The sequence below is a fragment of the Sipha flava genome, unplaced genomic scaffold, assembly GCF_003268045.1.
Source record: "Sipha flava isolate LNK unplaced genomic scaffold, YSA_version1 3_pilon_pilon, whole genome shotgun sequence".
Lineage (NCBI taxonomy): Eukaryota > Metazoa > Arthropoda > Insecta > Hemiptera > Aphididae > Sipha > Sipha flava.
In genome coordinates, this window is record NW_020273108.1 from 4,290,665 (window position 1) to 4,313,838 (window position 23,174).

The 23,174-nt window shown below is 35.9% G+C and overlaps 1 protein-coding gene across 2 annotated transcripts in view; it reads left to right on the forward strand.

Moving 5' to 3' along the window:
• The window catches only part of LOC112688724, a 28,472-nt gene extending 5,652 nt beyond the window's left edge, over positions 1–22,820 (forward strand). For both annotated transcript variants that reach the window (XM_025562059.1, XM_025562060.1), the window contains 5 exons: positions 9,613–9,701; positions 11,213–11,298; positions 12,845–13,119; positions 20,584–20,741; positions 22,026–22,820. In XM_025562059.1, the coding sequence (XP_025417844.1) occupies positions 9,613–9,701; positions 11,213–11,298; positions 12,845–13,119; positions 20,584–20,741; positions 22,026–22,190 (773 nt within the window). In that variant the 3' untranslated portion in view covers positions 22,191–22,820. The remainder of the gene's footprint in view (positions 1–9,612; positions 9,702–11,212; positions 11,299–12,844; positions 13,120–20,583; positions 20,742–22,025) is intronic.
• The last annotated feature ends 354 nt before the right edge of the window (positions 22,821–23,174 follow it).

A 23,174-nucleotide genomic window follows, 5' to 3' on the forward strand; every position in this document is an offset into this window, starting at 1 on the left:
ATTATTATTATTATTATTATTATTATTATTATTATTATTATTATTATGACGGTTGCCTTAACATGGTGTCACAGTATTCACTCTAAACCACGTGTTGATATTAAATACTCTAGTCGAAGATACGCAATGGTGTATAAAATCATTATAAATCATTTAAATCATATAAAACGCAATAATAGATCGTGCACTTAAATAATTAAAATCAAAATTATTTTGATGCGTGTATAGGTCACATGGTTTGGCGGTCTGGCTGATATCGATAATTATTCACTCTCCATTATAATTATTACATATCATCATGAAAAACACATGGTTTAGTGTTATTTTATACGTCTAAGTAGTACGTAGTGAATTCGCATCGTTTTTCCGTCATGTTATCCGAATTCAGTGCAATTCAACAATAAAATATTATATACCTACATCCAACCATTTTTTATGCGAATCTGATTTGATAGGAAATGAAATTTGAATGAATGGCTTTTCGTACGAGAAAAAAAATTTGTAACCAATAACGGCTCTTATATTACATAGTCTTTCAAAAACAAACTTGGAGATTTGCTTATGATCGCTTCACTGAGCCGAACGGATTTTTTTCTAATCCGATCGCTTGCTCCCGTTATACGCGAAATCGTAATTTACAGTTGGCTGTATATAAATATTTATTTTGATCTTTTTTTTTTATTATTATTATTATCCGTAATTCTTGTTTTCTCGTGTTCTGTGCACTGCACGCGTTTATTCATAAAAACGTATTTATTTACATTTTTTTTACATTCACTCTTCACGGGAGATCACGAATTCCTACGCGTTCAATTTCACCCGTTTGAAAACGCGACGATTACGCTAAAGATCTACTACGGACAAAGCAAATGGTCGTATGTATCATTGGCCCAGACGAATGCGCCGTAGTTCGAATTATTGTTCGATCTAATAAAAGAGTTGTTTCCTTCGGAATTTGGTGAGCGTTTTTAATTCCTTTTTTTATTTTCTCAATTGTCGCTTCTTCGCTGAGTACTTAGTATTTCCAAGAAGGTACGCTAAAATATTTTGTTTTTATAAGTTTAAAAATATTCAAAAATTAACACGTACGTATAGGGTTGGGCAAAACACATGGAAACAAGTATCTAGATACGAGGTATCAAGTACACAGATTTGTTGAATATTTACGTTTTTGCATTGTTTTACATGGTTATAGTGGTTGTACGTTCGCACTTTGATGTACGAGAACAATAGAAGGTAGAAGCCCAAATAGTGGTTCCGATTCCGAAAAAATTCGAGATGATCGCACGTAAAATACACATGTCGCACCCTCGCTTAAAAATTGATACAACTGAAAAATCGCGATTTTCTAACTTGTGGTTGATGCTGTATAAATATCGTATTTGATATACTTGTATTGTACACAAAAAGTCATAATTTTATTCCTGTTTTTCACCAACAGACGGCACAAATATCACTTTTAATAATATGATGATTTAACTGAAACAATATTATCGAAAAAATGAAAAAATATTTTTTCAGTTGTGTCACTTTTTAAGCGGGGGTGCGACGTGTTACACACGTTCTGCGGAACGCGGTAGGACGTGTAAATCACAGACGCTTTCCCCATCGGAAGTGACTGCGTTCACGCGGACGACCTTTCGTCGATGGCTTCACCACGAGTGGCGAGATCGTACGTTGGCGCGGGGGGGGGAATTATATTAAAACACGTACGTTGCGCAACGTACACACTTTCCCCGCGCTGTAGTGAGGCCCACCCGGTACGCACGCGGTTACTTTCCTCTTGTCCCCGGAAGTTCGCGCGGTTCGACCTACAGAATTGCACAATACCAATTTTAGATAATATCGTGATATTATACCCACGCTCGTGGTCCGTTCGTCGGATTACGATACCGCGGTTCAATACCGTTGTAGACTTGAGCCGCAAGCTGAAAACTTGTCCGAAGTGCAACGTAACTACTTGGGTTCCCCACGGTTTGATGTTGGACCGTTTTCATTGAAACGTTATACTTGAACTGAATCTTTATTACATCATTAATTATATTATTTTGTTTAAAAGTTAGAAATTCAATAGTTACCTAAATTAAAACAATATTCAAAAGCAGAGCAGCACATGAGATTTATTCCTTACCGTTTGACGGTTCTGAATACAATTTCAAACCTAAACTCGGGACAGAACAACTTTTTCCTGTCATTTCCGGGTGTAAATTTTATTTTCAGGGCGCTTTGCAAACGGCATGTACATGTAATAATGTACTATGTGTTCTACGAAACCATCTTACGTTTTATTCGCGCCCACCGACTGTTCGTTTATAGGTATGACTTTCAGTCCAATGTCTATTTGAATAAAAATTGATTCTAGACGTTGATTCTCTAGCAGTGACAAAGATTCGGACTTCGCGTATCGGATATAATGTTTTCGTTAACGATTCGACAGTCGGTACTGCTTCTACCAAGATTTTACACGTAGTCTCGCGAAAATAAAAAAAATAATAAACAAACCAACGGTTCGCTGCAACCGGTGCAACGGTCGTATTATTATCGTAATATTTCATTGACGCGTTACTAGACCGTGCGCGGTGAAACCAAACGATTTTTATAAATTTTCTTTTTCTCTCTGTCACTCTTTCTCTGTGTTTCTCCAGACGCGCATGAACATTTCCGAGGAAACCCGTCACCGCACGTATCTCTTATCACGTGTGTTATACCGTGGTATAATATTCGTGTTATGACGTATCGTACAGTTCACAGCGGTTAATTTCCGGAATTGAACGCAGTGCGTGCGCTCGCTCCACACGTATTATTTTATAATACTGTTACGGCGGACGCGACAGGCAAGTCGAAACGATTTCATCGGACGTATAATAAAATATTAATAAAAACCGCATGACTACGGTTCCTTAACACGGTATCGTTCGCACGTTACGACAACGGTAATACAATATAATGGATAATTTATGCTACCGCGTTAAGTGCGACCATTTTACGGGCCGTCATCTTCCTCCTCCGCGTCGTCAAACACGTGGTCCGGTGACATTATTCGTTTTTTTTTCTCTCCCCCGTTATGACTATTATTGTTATTATTATCATTTTCTTCTTCCCGACGTACGTTGCGCTCGCGTTCTTTCTCCGCGGCGGAAACGCCGATCACGGCGATAGCGTTTCGTCGACGGCTTTCTATAACGATATATTATAATGCAGCACATGCACCTCTCGATTACGGTGTGATAACTGTGTACTGTAACGTCACATATCATAAACGGATTTGCGAACGGCCGTTCAACGGTCTAAGGATTGTATTGCGATCACGTGCCGCCGGAATCGATTGGGTCGTTAGATAATCGTCGCGCGTTATTTCACTTTTGTTCTTCACCCCGACCCGAAAACAAATAAAAAAGCGACAGCGCATTCGCCTGAACAATACTTTTACAACGTTAACGTTGGTTTTACTCTGTACACGTCATGCGAGTTGTCGGAAAACTGCGTTGCGATGCAGTTGCATGTTTTCGGTTGGCAGAACTGGAGAGGGGGTTGATCCGTCTCGAGTTTGTTTTTTTTCATTATTTATTACTCGTATTTTATGGACGTTTAGAAATTTTAAAAGTATGACGAAAGTAACTAGAGTACTATCGATCACTAACAAGACAACTTCGTTTGGAAAAAATTCATAATATACTACTGTTCTAATGACAAAGTATACTGGACATCGCAATGTATTGATATAGTATAGGGGTGTCTGAGGAGAAAAACGAACGTCTGGAAACGTTTTGCGTTTAAATATCATTTCGCACGCATCATATTATAACGTTACAGCATATTTTCACCTTGTTAACCACACGTTCCGTCATCTCGCGTTTTTGCCCGCCGATAATAATAAAATAATATATTCCTACGACTTATTATAACTAGCTGTCTATATATTATTTCATTTTCCGAAAGCGATTTCGTTCTCGCGGATCACTGTAGTGGTCCTTTTGTCACTACACGCGACACTGAAGGGTAACGGCAAAATGTTTTGCTCATTAGGGTCCGATGACCAAATCCGTTTTCTCGACGGAATCTCACATACCCTTGCGATTCGGTTATCAATTGTTACAATTTCTTTAATGTATTCCATTCCCGTTTTTTTTTTTTTTTTCATCACTATAAACTTTTTCGTTGCGATGCGACGTCGGAACAGTATTGTTTGCATTTTCGACGTTTTTTAGAAACTGTTCGTCTCGACAACAACGTTGGGAATACGAAAATTAAATTTACGTATTTTCGTCAAAGCCGTGTTAGACACTATAACGAACGATCAACAGCGCAAGGCCGTACCAAGTGTTAATATTTACGTAACACCACTGTAATCCTATACGCTCTCGGGAGACTGACCTACGCACTCGGTCACGCGTCAAAACAGTCACCCTCCTCTGACCCGGCGGTCGGGAGCCCGTTGCAGGCCCCGATCACGCGGCCGGTCGAAAAGAAAATCTCTACAACAGCTGATCATCATTGTCTAAAACGAGTCGGTCGAGCGGTAAAAGAAACAATAGCGTTACACGCACACACGTCGTACACGCGTGCGGTACACGAAATATTTTGAAAACGATTGTTGTTCGTTCGTCTTCTTCTTCTTCTTCTTCATCGTCTTCTTTGTCTCCGGGACGAGATCGAATCCGAATGATCGAAATCGGTGAATTCCCACCCGAATTATTTACGCACGTCACGGAACAAAGTTGGGAAAACTGTTGGGGTTTTTTTTTTCGTCATAAAGTCATCGTCGAGTCTCACAACGGTTCTTGTACACCGGTCTCGAGAACAGCATCGCTCGAACAACGATGATATTAGTACAAACGCGATATTCCGCAGTTTTCAAAATTCCGAAAAATGTGGTTTACGGTCGATACACGTTTAAGCGAGACAGACATCCACTTTATGCTTTCTACAGAAAATTCACCGCCACGGCGAAAGAAAATGCAGGAGATATTCATTTACTTAAGAAAATTTTCCAATATTGTATATTTACTGCTCGCTGTTCTGTTTTATCATCAACAGGGGCGCAATTTCAATAAAAAAAAACTGGGGGTGCTGAAGCCCTTCTATCTTTTTCATATTCCTTAATGGTTATTGACACCGGCGACCTGTATAACTCAACGGTTACTAAAATATTTGTTAAATATTTGAATATTTCTAACTTTAATTTGTTCACTTTGATTTTATATTTTTATTGTGCGTACAACGAATTACCCATCTGTAAACACAAATGTTTCATCACATGATCACATTTAGATTCTGAATGAAGCGATTCGATAAGAATATTATGGTAATATAATGATGTTTGTATTTTATTTTTTTAACACTTTTTTGGATAAAAATACTGGTGCAAAAGTTTTTTCTAGGAACTTTTTAGATTTTAAATTGGCATGTGGTTAATAGTTTTTCCAGGCGTGAGGAAAAAACTATCCTGAAATGGTAAAAATACACTATAAATTAGACTCACTTTTCAGATTTTAGTTATTTATTCATAATTCCAAAAGTAATGTGGCTAGAAATTTGAAACTCTAGCAAAGATATTTTTTTTTCGTATTTGATTAATAAATATTTGGTGGAAAAATTAATAATTTTTTTCGTTAGACAGTAAAATATTAAACAGGTTGATAAAAAAAGAACCTACCGATAATTAGACTAAAATTGATAAAATATACTTATAAATCGTTAATTTTTATACTGAACTTTTTGATTCAGAACCGTTTTGATAAAAAAATGACTTATAATTTCTTTAAAACTCAGTATATTTATTACTAGGCTTGCCACTCGTCCTGGTGTCCCGGCCGATCATTCAGATTATACCAGTTAATAGAAGCTGATAAAAAATAACATTGAATATAATTATTTTGTTTTCATATCAAAATAAAAAAAAGAGTCATTCGATAGGTTTGATAGGTTCAGGTTTAGAGATTTCAAAATCTGGCATCCCTACCTATTACTATTATCTAGTTCGAGGACCAAAAAGACGAAGGACGAACTTCCACTACCATTATTTAAATAATAAATTTATATAATTATACAAAAAAACTCTGTTTTTCTATACATAATGATAAATCAGTATTTAAAGATAAATTAGCATGAACAAATTTGGGGGTGCTAAGCACACCCAAGCACCCCCCCCCCAAATTGCGCCTATGATCATCAAAAATTATTAGCACAGTTACTGCGAGCTCGCTTGTGTGTGCATTTCCCGAGTGAAGCGTAATTGTTGTTAAAAGGTTCGCCACATTTAATGACGATATGACCGACATTTCTGTAGAGACTTTCAAATCGAACGGACGTTAAAAAATAATAACCCGACGCACAAATAACGTTTTTACAATCATGATACACTCGCATTAGATGTATGCAGAATGACAGTGATCGTTTGGTTTTTTTTTTTATTTTCAATTTGAAAAAAGAATTCTTTAAAGCAAGTTTCGATGATAACAAACTGAGCACCTCTCAACAGAATATTACGCCTGAATATATTAATAGAGCCGTGCAATTATAATTAAAATAATAGCTGACAGTATTGGAAATACGCCAATAACATTTGTAATCTTCGACTAGAGTCTTATAATATATAATGTTTTTATGCGTACGGTTTGCGTACATGGGTGTACATTAGCGATGTGTACAGTGAAAGTTAATATCAAAACGCTAACATAAAACTTACTACATACTTGAATAGTAAACTTTTAACAAACAAAAACCGTTGTAATCTAACTACCATTACCATCAGAACTAATTGATAACTTTTACTGCGAAAATAACAACGTGTCTATCGTTATTCCGATTTTACTGCAGTGCAACGGATCATTTTCAAATCGAGCGATTAAAGATTTATCATTCAACGCGCATAATAATAATAATAATAATAAGAATATGATTATGTATAACACATCTAATATAGAAAATGATTATAATACGGTAATCGTGGGTGGCTTAATAAGGTGATTTATATATTAGTTTGAATACATATTTTAATTGGGTAAAATTAAACCAACGTGATCGGGACTGCACATTAATTAGATGTCCGGAGGAACAATAACGAATATTGTAAAAAAAGAAAAAAAACAACATTTTTTTTTTTTTTTTTATCGTTTTACGGCACCGCATAACATTTAATGTGGACTCGTAGCATAAACGCGGTTAAACATCGCAGTACAATAGAAACCGTACACAACGAAACCGTTCTCCACGACGTTGGTACATATATTATCTATTATATCTTGTGTACAGCTGTAGTCTCAGTAATACTCGCGTCAGTCTTGTAATTAACATCGGTTAGTTCGAATTGTTGGATGACCGATCTATTCAATTTCGTCGTAAATGGTTTCTACTGTCTGCGATTGAAAAAAAAAAACCGTACGCCTTTCGTGTAATGGAAGTTAATTAATAATATGTACACATATATCTATATATATACGTATTCACTGCAAATGCGTTTTGGGCTATGAAATAAAAAACTGTGTACAGGGTCCGTTTTGTAGCCTCAAACTGATATGAGTGTATTACAATCGTATATCCGACTACAGGTTATATTATATATATATATATGTATGTATGGTAATAAAAGTATTTAGAAAGTGGTTTCGGTGCACTACACATCATGTTTATCATATTATATTACACACATGTTCACGTGTATCAGTACGCATCATAATATATTGTAAATACTAATAGTTTACGATTGCAATGCGTTATATTATATATTAATACGTACATAAACTCGTACGTACACCCATATACATATACCCACATATATATTATCAGTGGTTAAAGCGAAGGGAGACGGAAGAGGACGGAGTCCTCATTCTTATTTAAGGTAATATTATGTGTCTCATTCAATTTAAATTCCCCCCTTCCCCCGTCCGGAGAGACTTAAAGCTAAACGGCGTTAGTAATTATACAAGTGGAAAAAAAGTTGAGACTTCGAAGAAAATATATTTATGAAGAGATAATATATTGCGATGTGTAAGAAATAAGTATAAGATAATATTCTCGTAATCGTGAGTCAATTTAACAGATGCTGTGTCTAATTGTAACGGTATAAACATAGTTCACCCCGTATCCGATACTCGACACATAATTTATAATTATAATGGCTGTTCTAAAACAGTAGTGATATGTGATAAACAACAGCATTTAACGATTGTAAGTAATGGTCATGGCGCAAACAAGTTCAAATAAAATATATGTTAGGGAAGTTCTTAAGTTATAATTGAAAGTTAAATTCTTAGGTTTTTTAAATTATAATATATACACGGAAAAAAAATTCAAAATATATCCTAAATTTTTCCTTAAAAACTGGTAAAGTTTGTTCAAAAAATGCTTAAATCCAAGGAATATTTATTTTATTTAAAATATTTTTAAGTATGCTAATTAATTAATTATGTATAGTTATATTATAAACACAATGTAATTATTTTGATTTATATTATTAATAGTTGTATTAATTGTTGTTTGCACTTATAAACATATTCCTAACAAAAAAAAATTGTGCCCAGTAAAAAATTCAAGATAATTTACATAAAGTTTTTTCATATGTAAAATTAAAAAAAAATCACAACACATTTAATAAAACAACAAATTTATCACTAGTGATCATATTGTTAAATAATAAAATAACATTTTTATTATAGTTTTATTTTAATCCTTTTTTAATATTATCTTTTTTCCGTGATATTTAATTTTAAATTTATGAATTGAACAAAACTAATATTTTTTGCCGACAACAACACATATTTTAAAACATGAAAAATAGTATAATATTCTCTCATCCCCAAAATAAGTTGAATTGTGTAAAATAAATATTTTTTCTAAAAACTCAAATTAATAACTATAATAAATAAATATAAAAATAAAAGTTAACTTTCAGTTGTATAAAGAAACATATATTTAATTAATTGTTGATAATTTATAAACATTATAAATAGAAGACATAGTTAAGAAAGATGTAGAAAACTTAGGAGGCGAAGCAAACTGGAAGAATTTGGCGATGAATAGAGATGGCTGGAGAATTGGTTGTGAGACGGGATGGTCCTAGCTGCCGTTTAACTCAAAAAAAAAAAAAAAAATACATAAACATTATTATTAGGTATATGCATATTTATTACTGTTTTATTTAACATCAACTGTATAATGAAATATTTTAGACTAAACCAAACTAATTTTTAGTTTTTACACCCTATGAAAGTTTGTATAAACAAATGTGTGTAAAATAAAAAAATTATAGAGGTATTGTCTTATGAACTAACTAAAAAAGTTCGATAGCATTTAGACTTTGGTAAGGGAACGTTCCTTTACCATTTTTGGTGATTGTAGTTCCCCCTCGACATTCTTACCACTTTAACCACTGTATATTATGTACGTATAAAATGTATACGAGTAAATATATGTGTTAAGTATATGTATTGTAATGCGGTCGAAACATAAATCATCTCGCATTCGTACAGTAGTGGGCTTATAGTCAAAATAATAGTAATAGTAATGGTAATAATAATAACGGTATTGATGATACGATGGCGGACGATGTAAAAACAACACGGTGAAACGTTAATTATTGTATTTGATCAAAAACGTATGCGTATTGTCTAGGTTGCGGCGTTTCGGTGGCCAAACAGCAAGGAGCGCAGAGAAGAATTGTCGGAGGCGACGAAGCCGGGTTCGGCAGCTTTCCGTGGCAGGTAATAATTTCGATAACAACAACAACAACAAGTATAATAAAACGGTTGTCCGCGCGAACGTAATAACGCCAAGGCGAATTCCGTATAATACAATGTGTGTCTTTTGTATAATATTTACATTGTTCATCTTTAATCGAATGAAGGTTTATTCACCGTTAGTTCGATCGAATAAAAATCGTAAGACAAATAGCAAAAATCTTCGTATTGATGGTCTTGACGCACGGATGACAACATGTCCCCGCTTTACAGTCCTCTAACAATGAATCCAATATTATTACATCCACCGACAAAAAGCGGTCCAGATTTATTTTCAATGCATTGACGCATGTTGTGATACATCCACGTGTACGAAGAATTTTACTCGTCTGACTAGCTCCGCTAGCGCGTGATTTGTTGTTGCTCTGCGATTGTTGTTGCACTGCGATTCGTTTACCGGTTAAATAATAATAATTTTCAAAAATCCACGTTTTCTGAAAGCAAACGTCGCGTCTTCAGCGACACGTGTTCCATACTTTCTTCTGTTCGCACAGCATTTTTCGGACGGAAGACAGTACGAACGAATTATATGTTTATAATTAGACTGCACGTCTGAGTTAGCACTGCGTGAGTCTTACGTTGAACGTAACCCTCTGTTATTTGCATTTCCGCGAAATGTTTACGAGTAGACCAGATTTTGCTTTCTTCTTTCCAACTAGAAACTATTCGGACGTTCCGTTTTCGCTGTACGAATCAATTCATTCGGAATAAACGTATTATTGCGTTTAAAACTGCCCGGACGGACAAACACGGCCAACGGGATACACGTATAATAATCATTTCTGCACCGAAACATTATCTTACGGCGCACGAACATTTAGGAACTTCACTCGCGTGAATCCGCTATATTATATTTCCAACAGCCGGTTATGTGATTCGTCCGACCGAATCGAACGCAGGATTTGTTAGTTTTTTCACCGACGATTTTTCGCGCGAAACCCGTTTTTCCGAACATACTACTACCTCTACCGGTCGTCCGACTGTTTCTGAATTTCTAAAACACGTTTATCGCATTACGCGTATTATACGAACGTATGCCTACACCTTAATATACGCATCGATGTGCCAGGACGTTTCGACCAATTAATTCCGTTTAGGTTTCGTAACCGGTTGTCTTATTTTGCGAGCAATCGTAATTCGGGCTCCCGACGAAACGCGTTTCGGCACGCAATCGATAGAACGGACATCGGACATGGCGAAAACGGAATATCATCGCACTCGCCAGCGCGTATTCTATTATTAGATCGAACGTTATACAACACGATCGCCGTATAATTATAATACCTATGCCTAAAAGCCTAAACACGCACCGTTGTTGCACCGTGAATAGTATAATAAACCGTTATGTTTTTGTGTCGTCTAACCCGCACACGTTGTTATGCAAGCGATATATCTACTGCTGTTTAATATTATTATTATTAAATACCGTACGTTTTTTTTTTTTTATTTATTTTTTTTTTTTTATTGCATTTCAGGCGTACATTCGCATTGGATCCAGTCGTTGCGGCGGTTCGTTGGTGAATAGATATCACGTAGTCACGGCCGGACACTGTGTCGCCAGGTGAGTGGATCGCAGTTGTTGTAGTCGGATGGTTGTTATTCTAGCGGTACCCCGATGTCGATTGGAAAATAACAGAACGGTTTAAAACCGTGCTGCTCGTCAATCACGCGTTTCAAAACGTACACACGTCGACGGATTATTATCGACTAATCTCTCCAAAGATCCGGCAAGATTTCAAACTCTTTTCAATATCCAAATCGTTTTTTCGGGACACGAAAGTGTTTTGTATTTTCGTACCTGACAAGTAACAATTCAGCGTGAAATAATCTTAAATTCTATTAAAATACCGTCGACCGGAAACGTTTAAATTCATTAATAAATCAACTCGATCGATCACGATTGGGGATTACATAACGCAGTTCCGAACGTTTGAACGTCAACTGTTTGAATATACCACGGTTGTTCTCCGCGTAGTCCATATTGACGCGTTATTGTGCGAATACCGAAAATAATATTTAAAACTACAATGGTACCTATACGTTAAAAAATGTATGCCGAAAAAAATCAATGTGCTCGTTAAGTATTTCTGCGAAAAACATAATTTTTTTTATCTCATGTCGATTTGAAACATCATACTGTTAATCTAGTAAACAATTATTATCGCAATACTTGACTCTTGTAGATTATTATTTTTATTGAGTTATTCCGTTCCGTTCGTTGATAACCGCACAAGTAATAGAATAATTTAGTCAATTTTTATCTTCTCGCGCAGCCAACGGATAACTATCGCATCGCTACTACTCACACGCTCTCACTTATTAACGGTATAGTATTGTCCGATCGAATCAGTTTAGACACCCGTGAGCGCAAAATGCCCCTGTAGATTTTCAATACCACGAATTGAAAAATAAAAAATTAAATTAAAAAAATAACGAAAGAGAAATATAAAGTGATCCCAAACATTGTACGCCGCAGTATCGAAACCGAAATCGAACGCAACGTTTTAATCCTGTTATTTCACTTATATATAATATTCAATGAAATATTGACTGTGCACAATGACACTACAGTTGGTAGTGAGATTTTTCTGGTTAACGTTTTTTAAACATTTGTTGCACGCGTACGCTTGAAAAATAAAATCAACAGCGAAGAACGCGAACACCTTTTATTCTCATACAATTTGTTTTTGAATACATCAATCGTTGTGTTCGAAAATTGTCCGTAATATTTAATACCGTAAACGTACAACACCTTGCCGGTTGATTCGGAAGTTCTTAAGTTTTCCACCGATTAAAAAAATAAAATAAAACCCTAGCGTATGCGTCCGTAACCCAATGTTAACGTCGTCGATTGGACAATCCCTAACGTTTGATCCGGTTCGCTTTTCCGTCGGGTACCGGTCCACACATCGCGTACTGACGATTCGATCGGTTGACGCGCTACGATCGCAACACTCGTCCGTATCCAGTCCCTTTTCGCTATTTGATCGCTTTCAATTCAATCAGTTTTCAATGCGATTGCTTTTCCGAGAGAAACTCAACGTATCGGTCCCCGGGTAGGGTACAAATCAAATACACAAGTATAACGGTCATCTGTGTGTCTACAGGGCGTCGGCGCGACAGGTGCAAGTGACATTGGGTGACTATGTCATCAACTCGGCGGTGGAACCGTTGCCCGCGTACACGTTCGGTGTGCGCAAGATCAGCGTGCACCCGTTCTTTAAGTTCACGCCCCAAGCCGACCGATTCGATGTGGCCGTGCTCCGGCTGGACAGACCGGTGCAGTACATGCCGCACATAGCGCCCATCTGCCTGCCGGACAAGGGCGAAGACTTCCTGGGCCACTACGGATGGGCCGCCGGATGGGGAGCCCTGCAAGCCGGTAAATATACGCGCGACCAGGGCAGAACCGTACAGGTTGTGCACCGTTCGTGGAAAATGGCCGCCGTTTTCCAATCGGTCGCACCCTTTTGTGATAATATCGTTTAGCAGGTCTTCGTGAACGATGAATATAAACTTCGTGTTTCGCTCGGTCTGGTTCAACGGTCGAAGTACCATAGATTCGAGCAGTATGCGGGATTTTTTTTTTTTTTATTCAATATTATAATCGTTACGGTTACTGATGCCCGTGGGCTAGAATTGAACTCGTGCTCACGCGTGTGAGTAATCCGCAAGTGTTTGTGCGCTGAAAATAATTTTCGGACGAGATACGAACGGTGTGTGCATTTGTCGGTGTAAGAGGTGCGATGCCCATTATCCAATGTTTAGGCTCTTTGCGATCAGCAATACTAGTCGTAATATTATTAAAGCGATCCCCGTGTACCGTTTTGTTATGACGGAGGACGAGGCAAATTTTGTCGTGACGGATACTCGTCCCTCTAAACACGAACTTGAAGAGGAGGATTCATATTATCAACTCGGAGTCGTGCGTTTTTCGGCGTTTTCGTCTCGACGAGGTTTACATTGATCGTACATGGAATGGTCAATCTAGAGAAATAAAATGATTCTAACATTTTTACATTCAATTCGTGTTACATGCTGCGGCATGATTGTGTATAGATATTTACCACGATGATGATGAAGAGGCATTTAGTAAACTGCGCTACTTATTTCTCCTCAATAAACAAAACCATTTTCAACATTATTATTCATTATTCAATTTGTTTTACTTATCCGATGGACAGGTAGAAGAGGGAAATCGAAATTAAAACAGTAGTTATCATAGAATTCACTAAAAATAGTTTTGTATAGGTCTTTAAAATGTAGTTTGCTCAAAAGTATTCAGGTAAAATCGTTAAACTTATGATCGAGTATAGGATCGGATAAGATTTGTCACTTTTTTTTTTAAAATTCACTTCGTCGACACGATTCAGCTTTTTCATCGGTCCACTGTGCGATTCATTCAACGTACGATTACAATACGTATACTCTGAAGGTAGGGGTAACACTTGCATATACCTCATTTGAGCAAATTACGCGTTGGTATTTTTTTTCTTTTAATTTGATCGGGGATGGTTCGATATTTCACAAATACGCTGATTATAAGAATAAACGTACAGTTTAATATCTGAATAGCCGTTAGAATTGTTCTTGCCCACCGGCTTTTAATCTTTATTTTTTATTATTATTTCTACAAGAATTATTATTTATATAATATTGTGGATTTTCATCTCTTCCCAGCACTATTTCCATAAATAAATTCGTTAAATCATGTGTAAAGAAAAATAATGATAATAATAATAAATACGATTACTTTTACTACAAATAACAGTGATAAAAGTATAATGGTATTCCAACAAAAATTTTCAGCTCTAAACATACGCAATGTATATGTATCCCTCATTGCTTCCACCGTGTAAGTTTTAATGCGTCGGTTTTTTCGAGACACACAGATTATCATAAAAAATAATCATTCTTAGCTTGTTCATCATTTTAGTTCAACTGTTTGGGGTGTAATGACCCTACATAAACCATTTTAGAAGAGCCGTTTTTATTGTTGAACAATGGTAAATAATATTTAGATTCACAATTTCCATGGGAAAAATTAATAGGTTAGGTATTAACTAACCAGTTTTAATAAATCAACTTCTACGTAGTGATTTAGCTTCAGATAAAATACCACATTTACGTTTTAAGTCTTAACGTGGTGCACATTATTTTCATTCAGTTGTACTACGTATCTCTGCTACCTATGAAGGTGCTGGTATGAAGGTACAAATAAAAAAATAAAACATGATGAACCAGCGATTGAGCTAAGTAGAAAGATATAAAACTGTCATGGGCTCCAAATCCAGTGCACGATTTTCTTGATGAAAAATTGTAATTCATCATATTTCCCCATGTACGTGGGGAAATATGGTGAATAATGCGTGGGCTTAGGATTTGTAACCCCGCTAAATCTTTCTCCGACGCGTAATCACGTTACGATAGTTCAATCGCGTTTACACCTATTTATCTGAGAAATATTCGCGTTGTACGGTTTATAATATACCGCGTTAATATGAACATAAACTCATCGTTTAATATTAATTCCTATTAACATGCGATTGTTTTTGTACGACTGAAATACATGCGATTGTTTTTGTACGACTGAAATACATGCGATTGTGCGTAAACGAAAGGAAGACGGCAGAATTAGAGAGGAAACAGTGAATCTAGTATATTTACACCGTTAGCGTTAATGTACATGGCATTTGAATCAACAATTTATTTTTAAGCCTAATGATCTAGGTTAGATAAAACCATGATAATTCTGTGTTATATTCAAATATGCTATGCGGTTGTTTGAAAATCAGTATTCTTTATATTTATGCGTTTCGTACATCGACCTCGATTACGATTACGCGCGATGCAATTATTCCTGATCCTTTTGTTTTAGTTTATACCAATATCATATATTGTACCAACAGGAGATTATTTGCATTTTTTTTTTTTAAAAGAGCCATTCATTACGTTACATGGTAATCCATAGAATCACTCTAATAATTACCATGGTGTAACAAACCGTTATTCCCGACAAATATAGAAATAAAATATAACATATTATGTCGAACAATCAAAAAACCAAATGAATAGCTTTTTGAGTTCATATTTTCTTTTTGAATATTCCATTTTTGTACGTATAAATATAAATTATTAAAATACATAAATAAATAATTATTTTCATAATCGATCGGCAAAACCGTATTTTTCTCGTTTGAATAATAAATTCTTCAAATTCATTCATTGATTGCGATTGAATCGGACTATTCGAGGGAAAATATCCATTACCACGATATTGTATTGGCGAAAAGAATTATTGGTCAATTGAAAATGAAAAGAAAAAAAAATTAAAAGTAAAAGGGAACGGCCAAACGTTTGTCCGGAAAGTAGTATTACGGATGTTGCACTATTAATTTAAATTACACAGAGTGTAAACAATTGTGAATTCAACCTGAACGAAACACGAATAAATACACCTATATTATAAAGAGTGGAAAAAAAAATGCAATTCGATAAATATGACGTTTCCATTGATATTTCTTCTAGAATAATTTCGAGAAATTAGTTTTAATTAAATTATTTGTTTTTCCTGTGCAGAATTTTTTAAAATTTTGAAAACAAACAAAATTAAAATTGAATTAAACCATTTAAATATAAAATAAAATAATATCCGTCGAAAATGATCTGTAAATGTCAGTTGAAATAGTAAACGGTAAAAGTAATTGTATAGGCTTTATTAAAACATTTCTAATACTTGATTACAAATAATCAATTAGAAGACGTTCAATATGCATTGGTTGTTATTTTTCTGAATATTGTAGGCAAATAATTGCATTGAAATCACAAAAACAAAATATTAAGCAATGAAAAATCTTTTCAATCAAATTAAAAGTGATAATTTTTTCGGATTCAAATCTAGTCTTAAAAAATCTATTGATGCTATGAAAATTATTAACTAATTTTAAATTTAATAAAAATTACATTCCCAAAATTGAATTATTTTCAATACATTTTTGAATCAAGTAAAATAGAGTATTAATTATTTGTGAATTCAATGTTTAAATGCTTGAAGGAACACATATTTCTTTATTTCTCAAATTAATGAAAATTACATATATTTTTTAATTTTCTTAACTATGCTGTTAGGTAATTTATTTTAGTGATATTATTTTGGTTAGAAAAATATGAAAAATGTACATTTGTTAAAAGGTGCTACAATCCTTAATTTTCTGTATGCATCACATGCGCAATGTGGGGATGAAAAAGTTTTTGTTTTAAACGTATTGTATATTCAATTGATGTGATAAAGATTTTGAACACTGATTAAAATTCATCATAATGTTTACTTTAAATCATTTTTTATTTTTTATCCCAACCTTTTACAAAATATAATTAAACATTTTGAATGCATGGATAAAAATGAATAAGTTAAATGTTTGGTAATTTCAAATACAAAATGTTAAAAAAAGTGAGGAAGCTGATCTAAAGTACATTTTAAAAAAAACTCAAGTCAGTTTTCAAAATGTTTATTGCGACGATTGATCATTAGAAATAAGAAACGTCTAAATCCCTACATTACGCATGCGATAGATTAAGGTTAAAAGATATGGCTTGCAATCCCCTTAATGTAATTCGTATCATCGAATTTATAAATCGATTTCTGTTCATAGTCTTGTACTGTAATTTAGCTGTCAAAATATTTTGATTAGATTTCACCAAATATTAATTTATAAATTTGTGCTCGCTTTCCTTCGATCAGAACGGCAATACGTATGTTATAATTACAGTACAACGACAGAATAAAAACAAGAGATTTAGTAGGTGGGAAACGAGTGATCGAAAAAAGGAGCTAAAACCGTCGAATCGATTGAGATAGCGATATAACGGATGGCGATCGAAAATATGTATAACGATTTACGCAGTTCGATACTCCAATGGTAGTGATCCGTCGACCGTCTACAGACGAGAACAACTTCAAACGTGAACTTTCGAATTCCGGATGCCATCGGCAGCGTCAAGTGGCGGCACACGGATAACGGAGACAGTAACGAGAACTGTATTATGACAACGCATTTGATACATTACAGTCCGATACTCGCATATTTACTAGGTTGACGGCTGGTGCGCCGATATCCGCGTTCCGGTACCACCCAGTGATCGTGGCCGAAGCCGATCTCGGGGGAGAAAAAAATTCTCCGGTCCACGGCCATGGCATCGCCTGCACGCGCGCGCGTGCACAGGGTGTTTTCGAATCGTGAACGTATTCGTATAACGAAACGACGATGGTCGAAATGAATCGTTTTATGACGCTCCGTATTCGTACGGTAAACGTGCACGTTTTGACGAGATAAACGGATGCGATGCGATTTCCATTTCGGGTGGCGGCACGTCTCTGCCTCCGGGTCCATTACAGAACCGTGTACTATGTGCGTTGAACCGGTGAAAAAAAATAGTTTGCCTTTTATCGAATTCAAACGTGTAGTATCGTGCATCTCGGAAATAAGAACAATGTTGTCCGTATTCGAAACGCTGCGACTCGAATAAACCGTCACGACATTTCGTTTTTCCAAATCGGTAGTCCTCGCGGTCGCGTTGGTCCCGATGACGTATTAATATCACAACAAAATCGTAACGCTCGGACGTCAAACTTTAATCAATATAGCAGCCATTCGATAAATAATTCACGGATTCGAAAAAATCCGTTCTATCGCGTGTAAGTCTCCAGGAGTTACAGCATGTATGCACGAAGTTAGCAAGTAGTTACAAGTACTGGATGATAACAGTATTGAACAGTAGTTTCTGATTAGTATAAAGTCATGTATAAGCTACAAACTTGAAATGGACTGCAAACCTCTTTTATGTGTATGCATATGAAGAGTTATGAATAAAAACAATTATTTTTATAATTTCATTCGGTTTTACACACCTTTTCGTAATAACACGAATACACATTTTCTCAAAAAATATAAATACAAAATAAAGAGATTCATTTGATTTCACTCTTTAATCAATAATTATTACTCATTAAAATGTAATTACACGTCATGTAAGTAATTCAATGCATTTGCTTTCGAACTTCATGAAAGGAGAGAAACTTTTGTTTTTTGTTCATAATCTCATCCAAATTAGGCTGTATGTTCGATATTTTCACTTTGAATACAACCGCAGACCCTCCATCAGCATCCCGTGTACCCTTAAAGGACCAAGGATCACCTGTTGAGCGAGAACCTTTGGTTTATAACACACGCGTTACAATGATCGCTCGGACGTACGAGTGCCACGTATTTATAATGATACACGATACTAATATCGTTAAGCTGGTTCGCGTAAGCGACGAACACGAATGATATTGTGCGTACGAATAGGAATTAACGACCGATTTCGCTGCGAACATGTATGCCGTAGTGAGAATAAGGATAAAAAAAAATCATAATACAAAAATAAAAACGAAAAAAATTAATAAAGGAAATGCGTCTGCCACGCGTGTCACGAGCGTGGAAACGAGTTTCTAAAAAATCTTTGTGCCCGATGCCGTCAGCTCTGTCGTTGTCGCAGTGGCGTTCGTCCAGAGGCTAGCGTATTGTATGCGTTGTGTCGACGGTGACTGAAATCAGTAGTGTTCATGATCGTCGTAATTAATTTTTTTTTTTCATCTATCCCCAGTGTTTTCACGCGACAACTCGAAAAACGTTCGATATTCCAATTAATTCAAGAAAACAAGTCTATGTATGCGAAACATTGCACGTATTTTAAGTACTTCTATGATTCATAATTTCGCTATATTCGTCGGCTGTATAATGGGAGGGGATATTATAAACAGGGATGCTGCATAAAACTGGGAGGAAAAAATGTACACTGCTAAAATCATGCAAATATAAATACGAATGAAAAACCACCAACCACGATCGTCATGCACGGTAGACGAGTATAATACGATTGTTGTTCGCGTTGTAAGTCGTCGATTTCTTTTTAGGATCTTACATCCAGAATTTTGTTTTTGAAACATTGTACCTTAAATTTCATATTTTACCGGTGAATTTATTAGACCTCATTTATAGCAATGCAACCCAATAATTAACGTCCTAAGAGTAATTTCGTCACTATTAAAGCATACAAAAATAACGTGAATCACAGATACATAAAGGTGACGATTGATTGCATCTTATTATTTTTCCTCCGCCGTACGTTATTCATATACTCTTGAAACATTTTAAAACAGACCGTATAAATAAATTACAACACCACATTCTCTCATCGGTCATAATATAATCGACGTCATCATTCAAGTGTGCGAGTGTAATAGTATGCCATCTACTCGTAACATTGTCATGAGTCATATTGTATCGAGTCGATAGCGGCTGTAGTCAGCGACCACGTTTAGTCGATTACAAATAATTTATGGTTTAAAGCGCGTTACTATCATATTAAATTGTGACTCAAAAAATATCTATGTTTTTCAAATATCTCTCGGTGCATTGCATGATTTGATTTTATTCGTAAAACAATAAACTATTGACTATCAGTATGGTATATTGTATGATATCTCGACCAACGTTGCCTCTAGTTGTATTTGAAATTCGATAATACGTCTGCCACTTTTAGTTATTGTCCGACAAGGAAGTTTCCTGCCATAAACCCAACGCTTTCTTAACGCGCTTCGTCTCCTGGCGTATTTTTATACCGCACAGTGTGTATCAAACAACATCACGAGATCGTCACACGTTAAGCTGCGCGAAGGCGTAAAACCACTTTGACACTTGGGTTGAGGATTTTAAAAATATTTTAAATACATGTAAACAGATATGTTGAATTGTTGAGTTACAGCGTTTTGTGTTGTTGTTTTTGCGTGCTTTTCGCTATACAGGTTCTAGACTGAGACCGAAGACGCTGCAGGCCGTCGACGTGCCGATCATCGACAACAGACAGTGCGAGAGGTGGCACAAATCCAACGGCATAAATGTCATAATCTACGACGAGATGATGTGCGCCGGTTACCGGGAAGGATCGAAGGATTCGTGTCAAGTGAGTGATACTATATTTGACCGCACATATAAAACAATATGCGATCGAAAACCGTTCGGTACGTTATAGAACAGATTTACTACTATCCGAACGGCGGACGAGAGCAATAATAAGTATAATATATTCGAACTGACTAAACGCTTTCTTCACGCTGCTATAAATAATTTCTCACTGCTGAAGAGGAAAACAATTGTAATTACATTTCCCTCGAATAACCATCGCTGCCGCGTACATCCGTGTGTAATTATATAACGTATAATTTCGATGAGAAATTGTGAACAATTTTTATTTTTCGCAACAGTTAAAACAGTCGATCGAAAAATACGGTAAACTATCGTAACTATAACTTCGTGGCGCTGATCAATAATTTTATAATAATATCAATAATAATCGTATATCGCAGTGTTATTATTACCGTGTTCCCGTGTGCAAAAAACAGGTACGACACATTTTGTACATCCTTTCGCTAATCGCGCACGAATGTTACGAAAGCAAACGTCACGTACTCGATGAGATGGTGTCGAGATCTTTCCGGACGGGTGACTAACGCATTCGGTGATTTTAACGAAGCGGCTTTCTTCCGACACGCTTAATGGAAGTCGTATATATACACATGTTCATAATTTTCTTCGGAGAAAAATCAGGAAAATAATATACACACACACACACACACACACACACACACACACACACACACACACACACGCATACGTATAATATATACACTCGTAGAATACGAAACAAAACGTATCGACGGGAAAATTGTAACGAACGCTAACCGTGAAAAAAGATAATATCTAAAACTCGTGTTTTACCACACGTAATATGGTACACAACTGTAGATTTTTTATTGCACGAATCGTGCAGTACAATAATGTATGGTGACTTCATCGGTGAGATATTAACGTACACCCTTTGATTTTGTAACCTCTTCGCCCACGACCGAACGGGTCCGAGAAGAATTTTCTTGACGTGTACAATGTATTCACATTTACATGTATACATGAAATAAACGATGACACAAATGATATTGCGATTCTAACGTTATTTACAATCTTAAATTCCAGTCATGAGAGTTGATAAATCATATTGTTCGGTGCACGTAGGTGAACTGATTCCCTTTGACCGTTTTAATCCCATAACCATCATCGATTGCCATCCGAACACTGCACCGTATTTGAAACATTTGAACATGCGTTTCATGTGAACACGTTACACACATTTTTCAAACGACGTTTTCCATTGCGTATTATGTTTTTAACCGGTGCGCTGTCTTGTTCGCAGGGCGATTCGGGCGGACCGTTGATGTTGGAGAAAACCGGCCGCTGGTACCTGATCGGCATCGTGTCAGCCGGTTACTCGTGCGCTCAGCGCGGACAGCCGGGGATCTATCACAGGGTCGCGTTGACGGTCGATTGGATTTCCTACATAATCAATTCGTCGCAGTAACGAGACTCGGCAGCAGCCCTTCGACCATTCCCACCGTGTCGACCAATCTCCGGCAACGAAGACGGCGACGGCGACGACTGGCCAACACGTTTCGATTATTGCATTTCCGAACTATTTATGACGACGTGTGTGTCACTACTATATCGTATATGTGTATTGAACAACACGCACGTATGATATATATTATATATATATTTATACGTATTTTATTTTATTTTATTTTACACTTATTATTTTTAATAATATTATTTTATTTTTATTTTAATAACAAAAAAAAAATCATATTGGACCCGACGGCGACGTGAGGTCGCGGTAATTTTTAATAATATTATTGTGTTTTTTATTTTATTATTATTTTTTTTTTTTATATATTATTTAAATTATTGTATCACATTATTATTATTATTTTTTCTTTCGAATATTGTTTCGCTTTCGAACACCCGCGACCGCGATCGCACAGCCGCCGCAGCGGTCTCGCGATATATATTGTTATTAATGCGTGTATAAATGTGTATAGTGAATAATTTTACGTGTACAATAAACTCACAACGTGGCTGTAATAATAGAGTAATTAATTTAACAACAGCTTAATAAGAGTATAATATGAAAATAAAACACAAAAACCGAAAATCTTATGTATTGTGTTCAAACATGTTTGATCAGCACTGCGTGATCCAAATATGTCTTCCGTTCAAATGTTGTTTGTTCTCGGTTCCCCTTCCCTCTCTCGATTGCGCTTCCGCTTTTGTCGTATTGTCTTTATCCATCTAGGACCGTCTTCCCCTCACGGTTGTTTTCTCATCTGTTGACGACGTAATTGCGTTGCAAGGAAAAAAAGAAAAAGAGAGAGACAGCGAGATAAATTACAACACGAAACGCTGATACGATGGGACTGGAGTACGTAAGGAAACAATCGCTTCACTCAACGTACATAATATTATGTATAGATAAACGACAAAGATTGAAATAATATGACGAGGACGT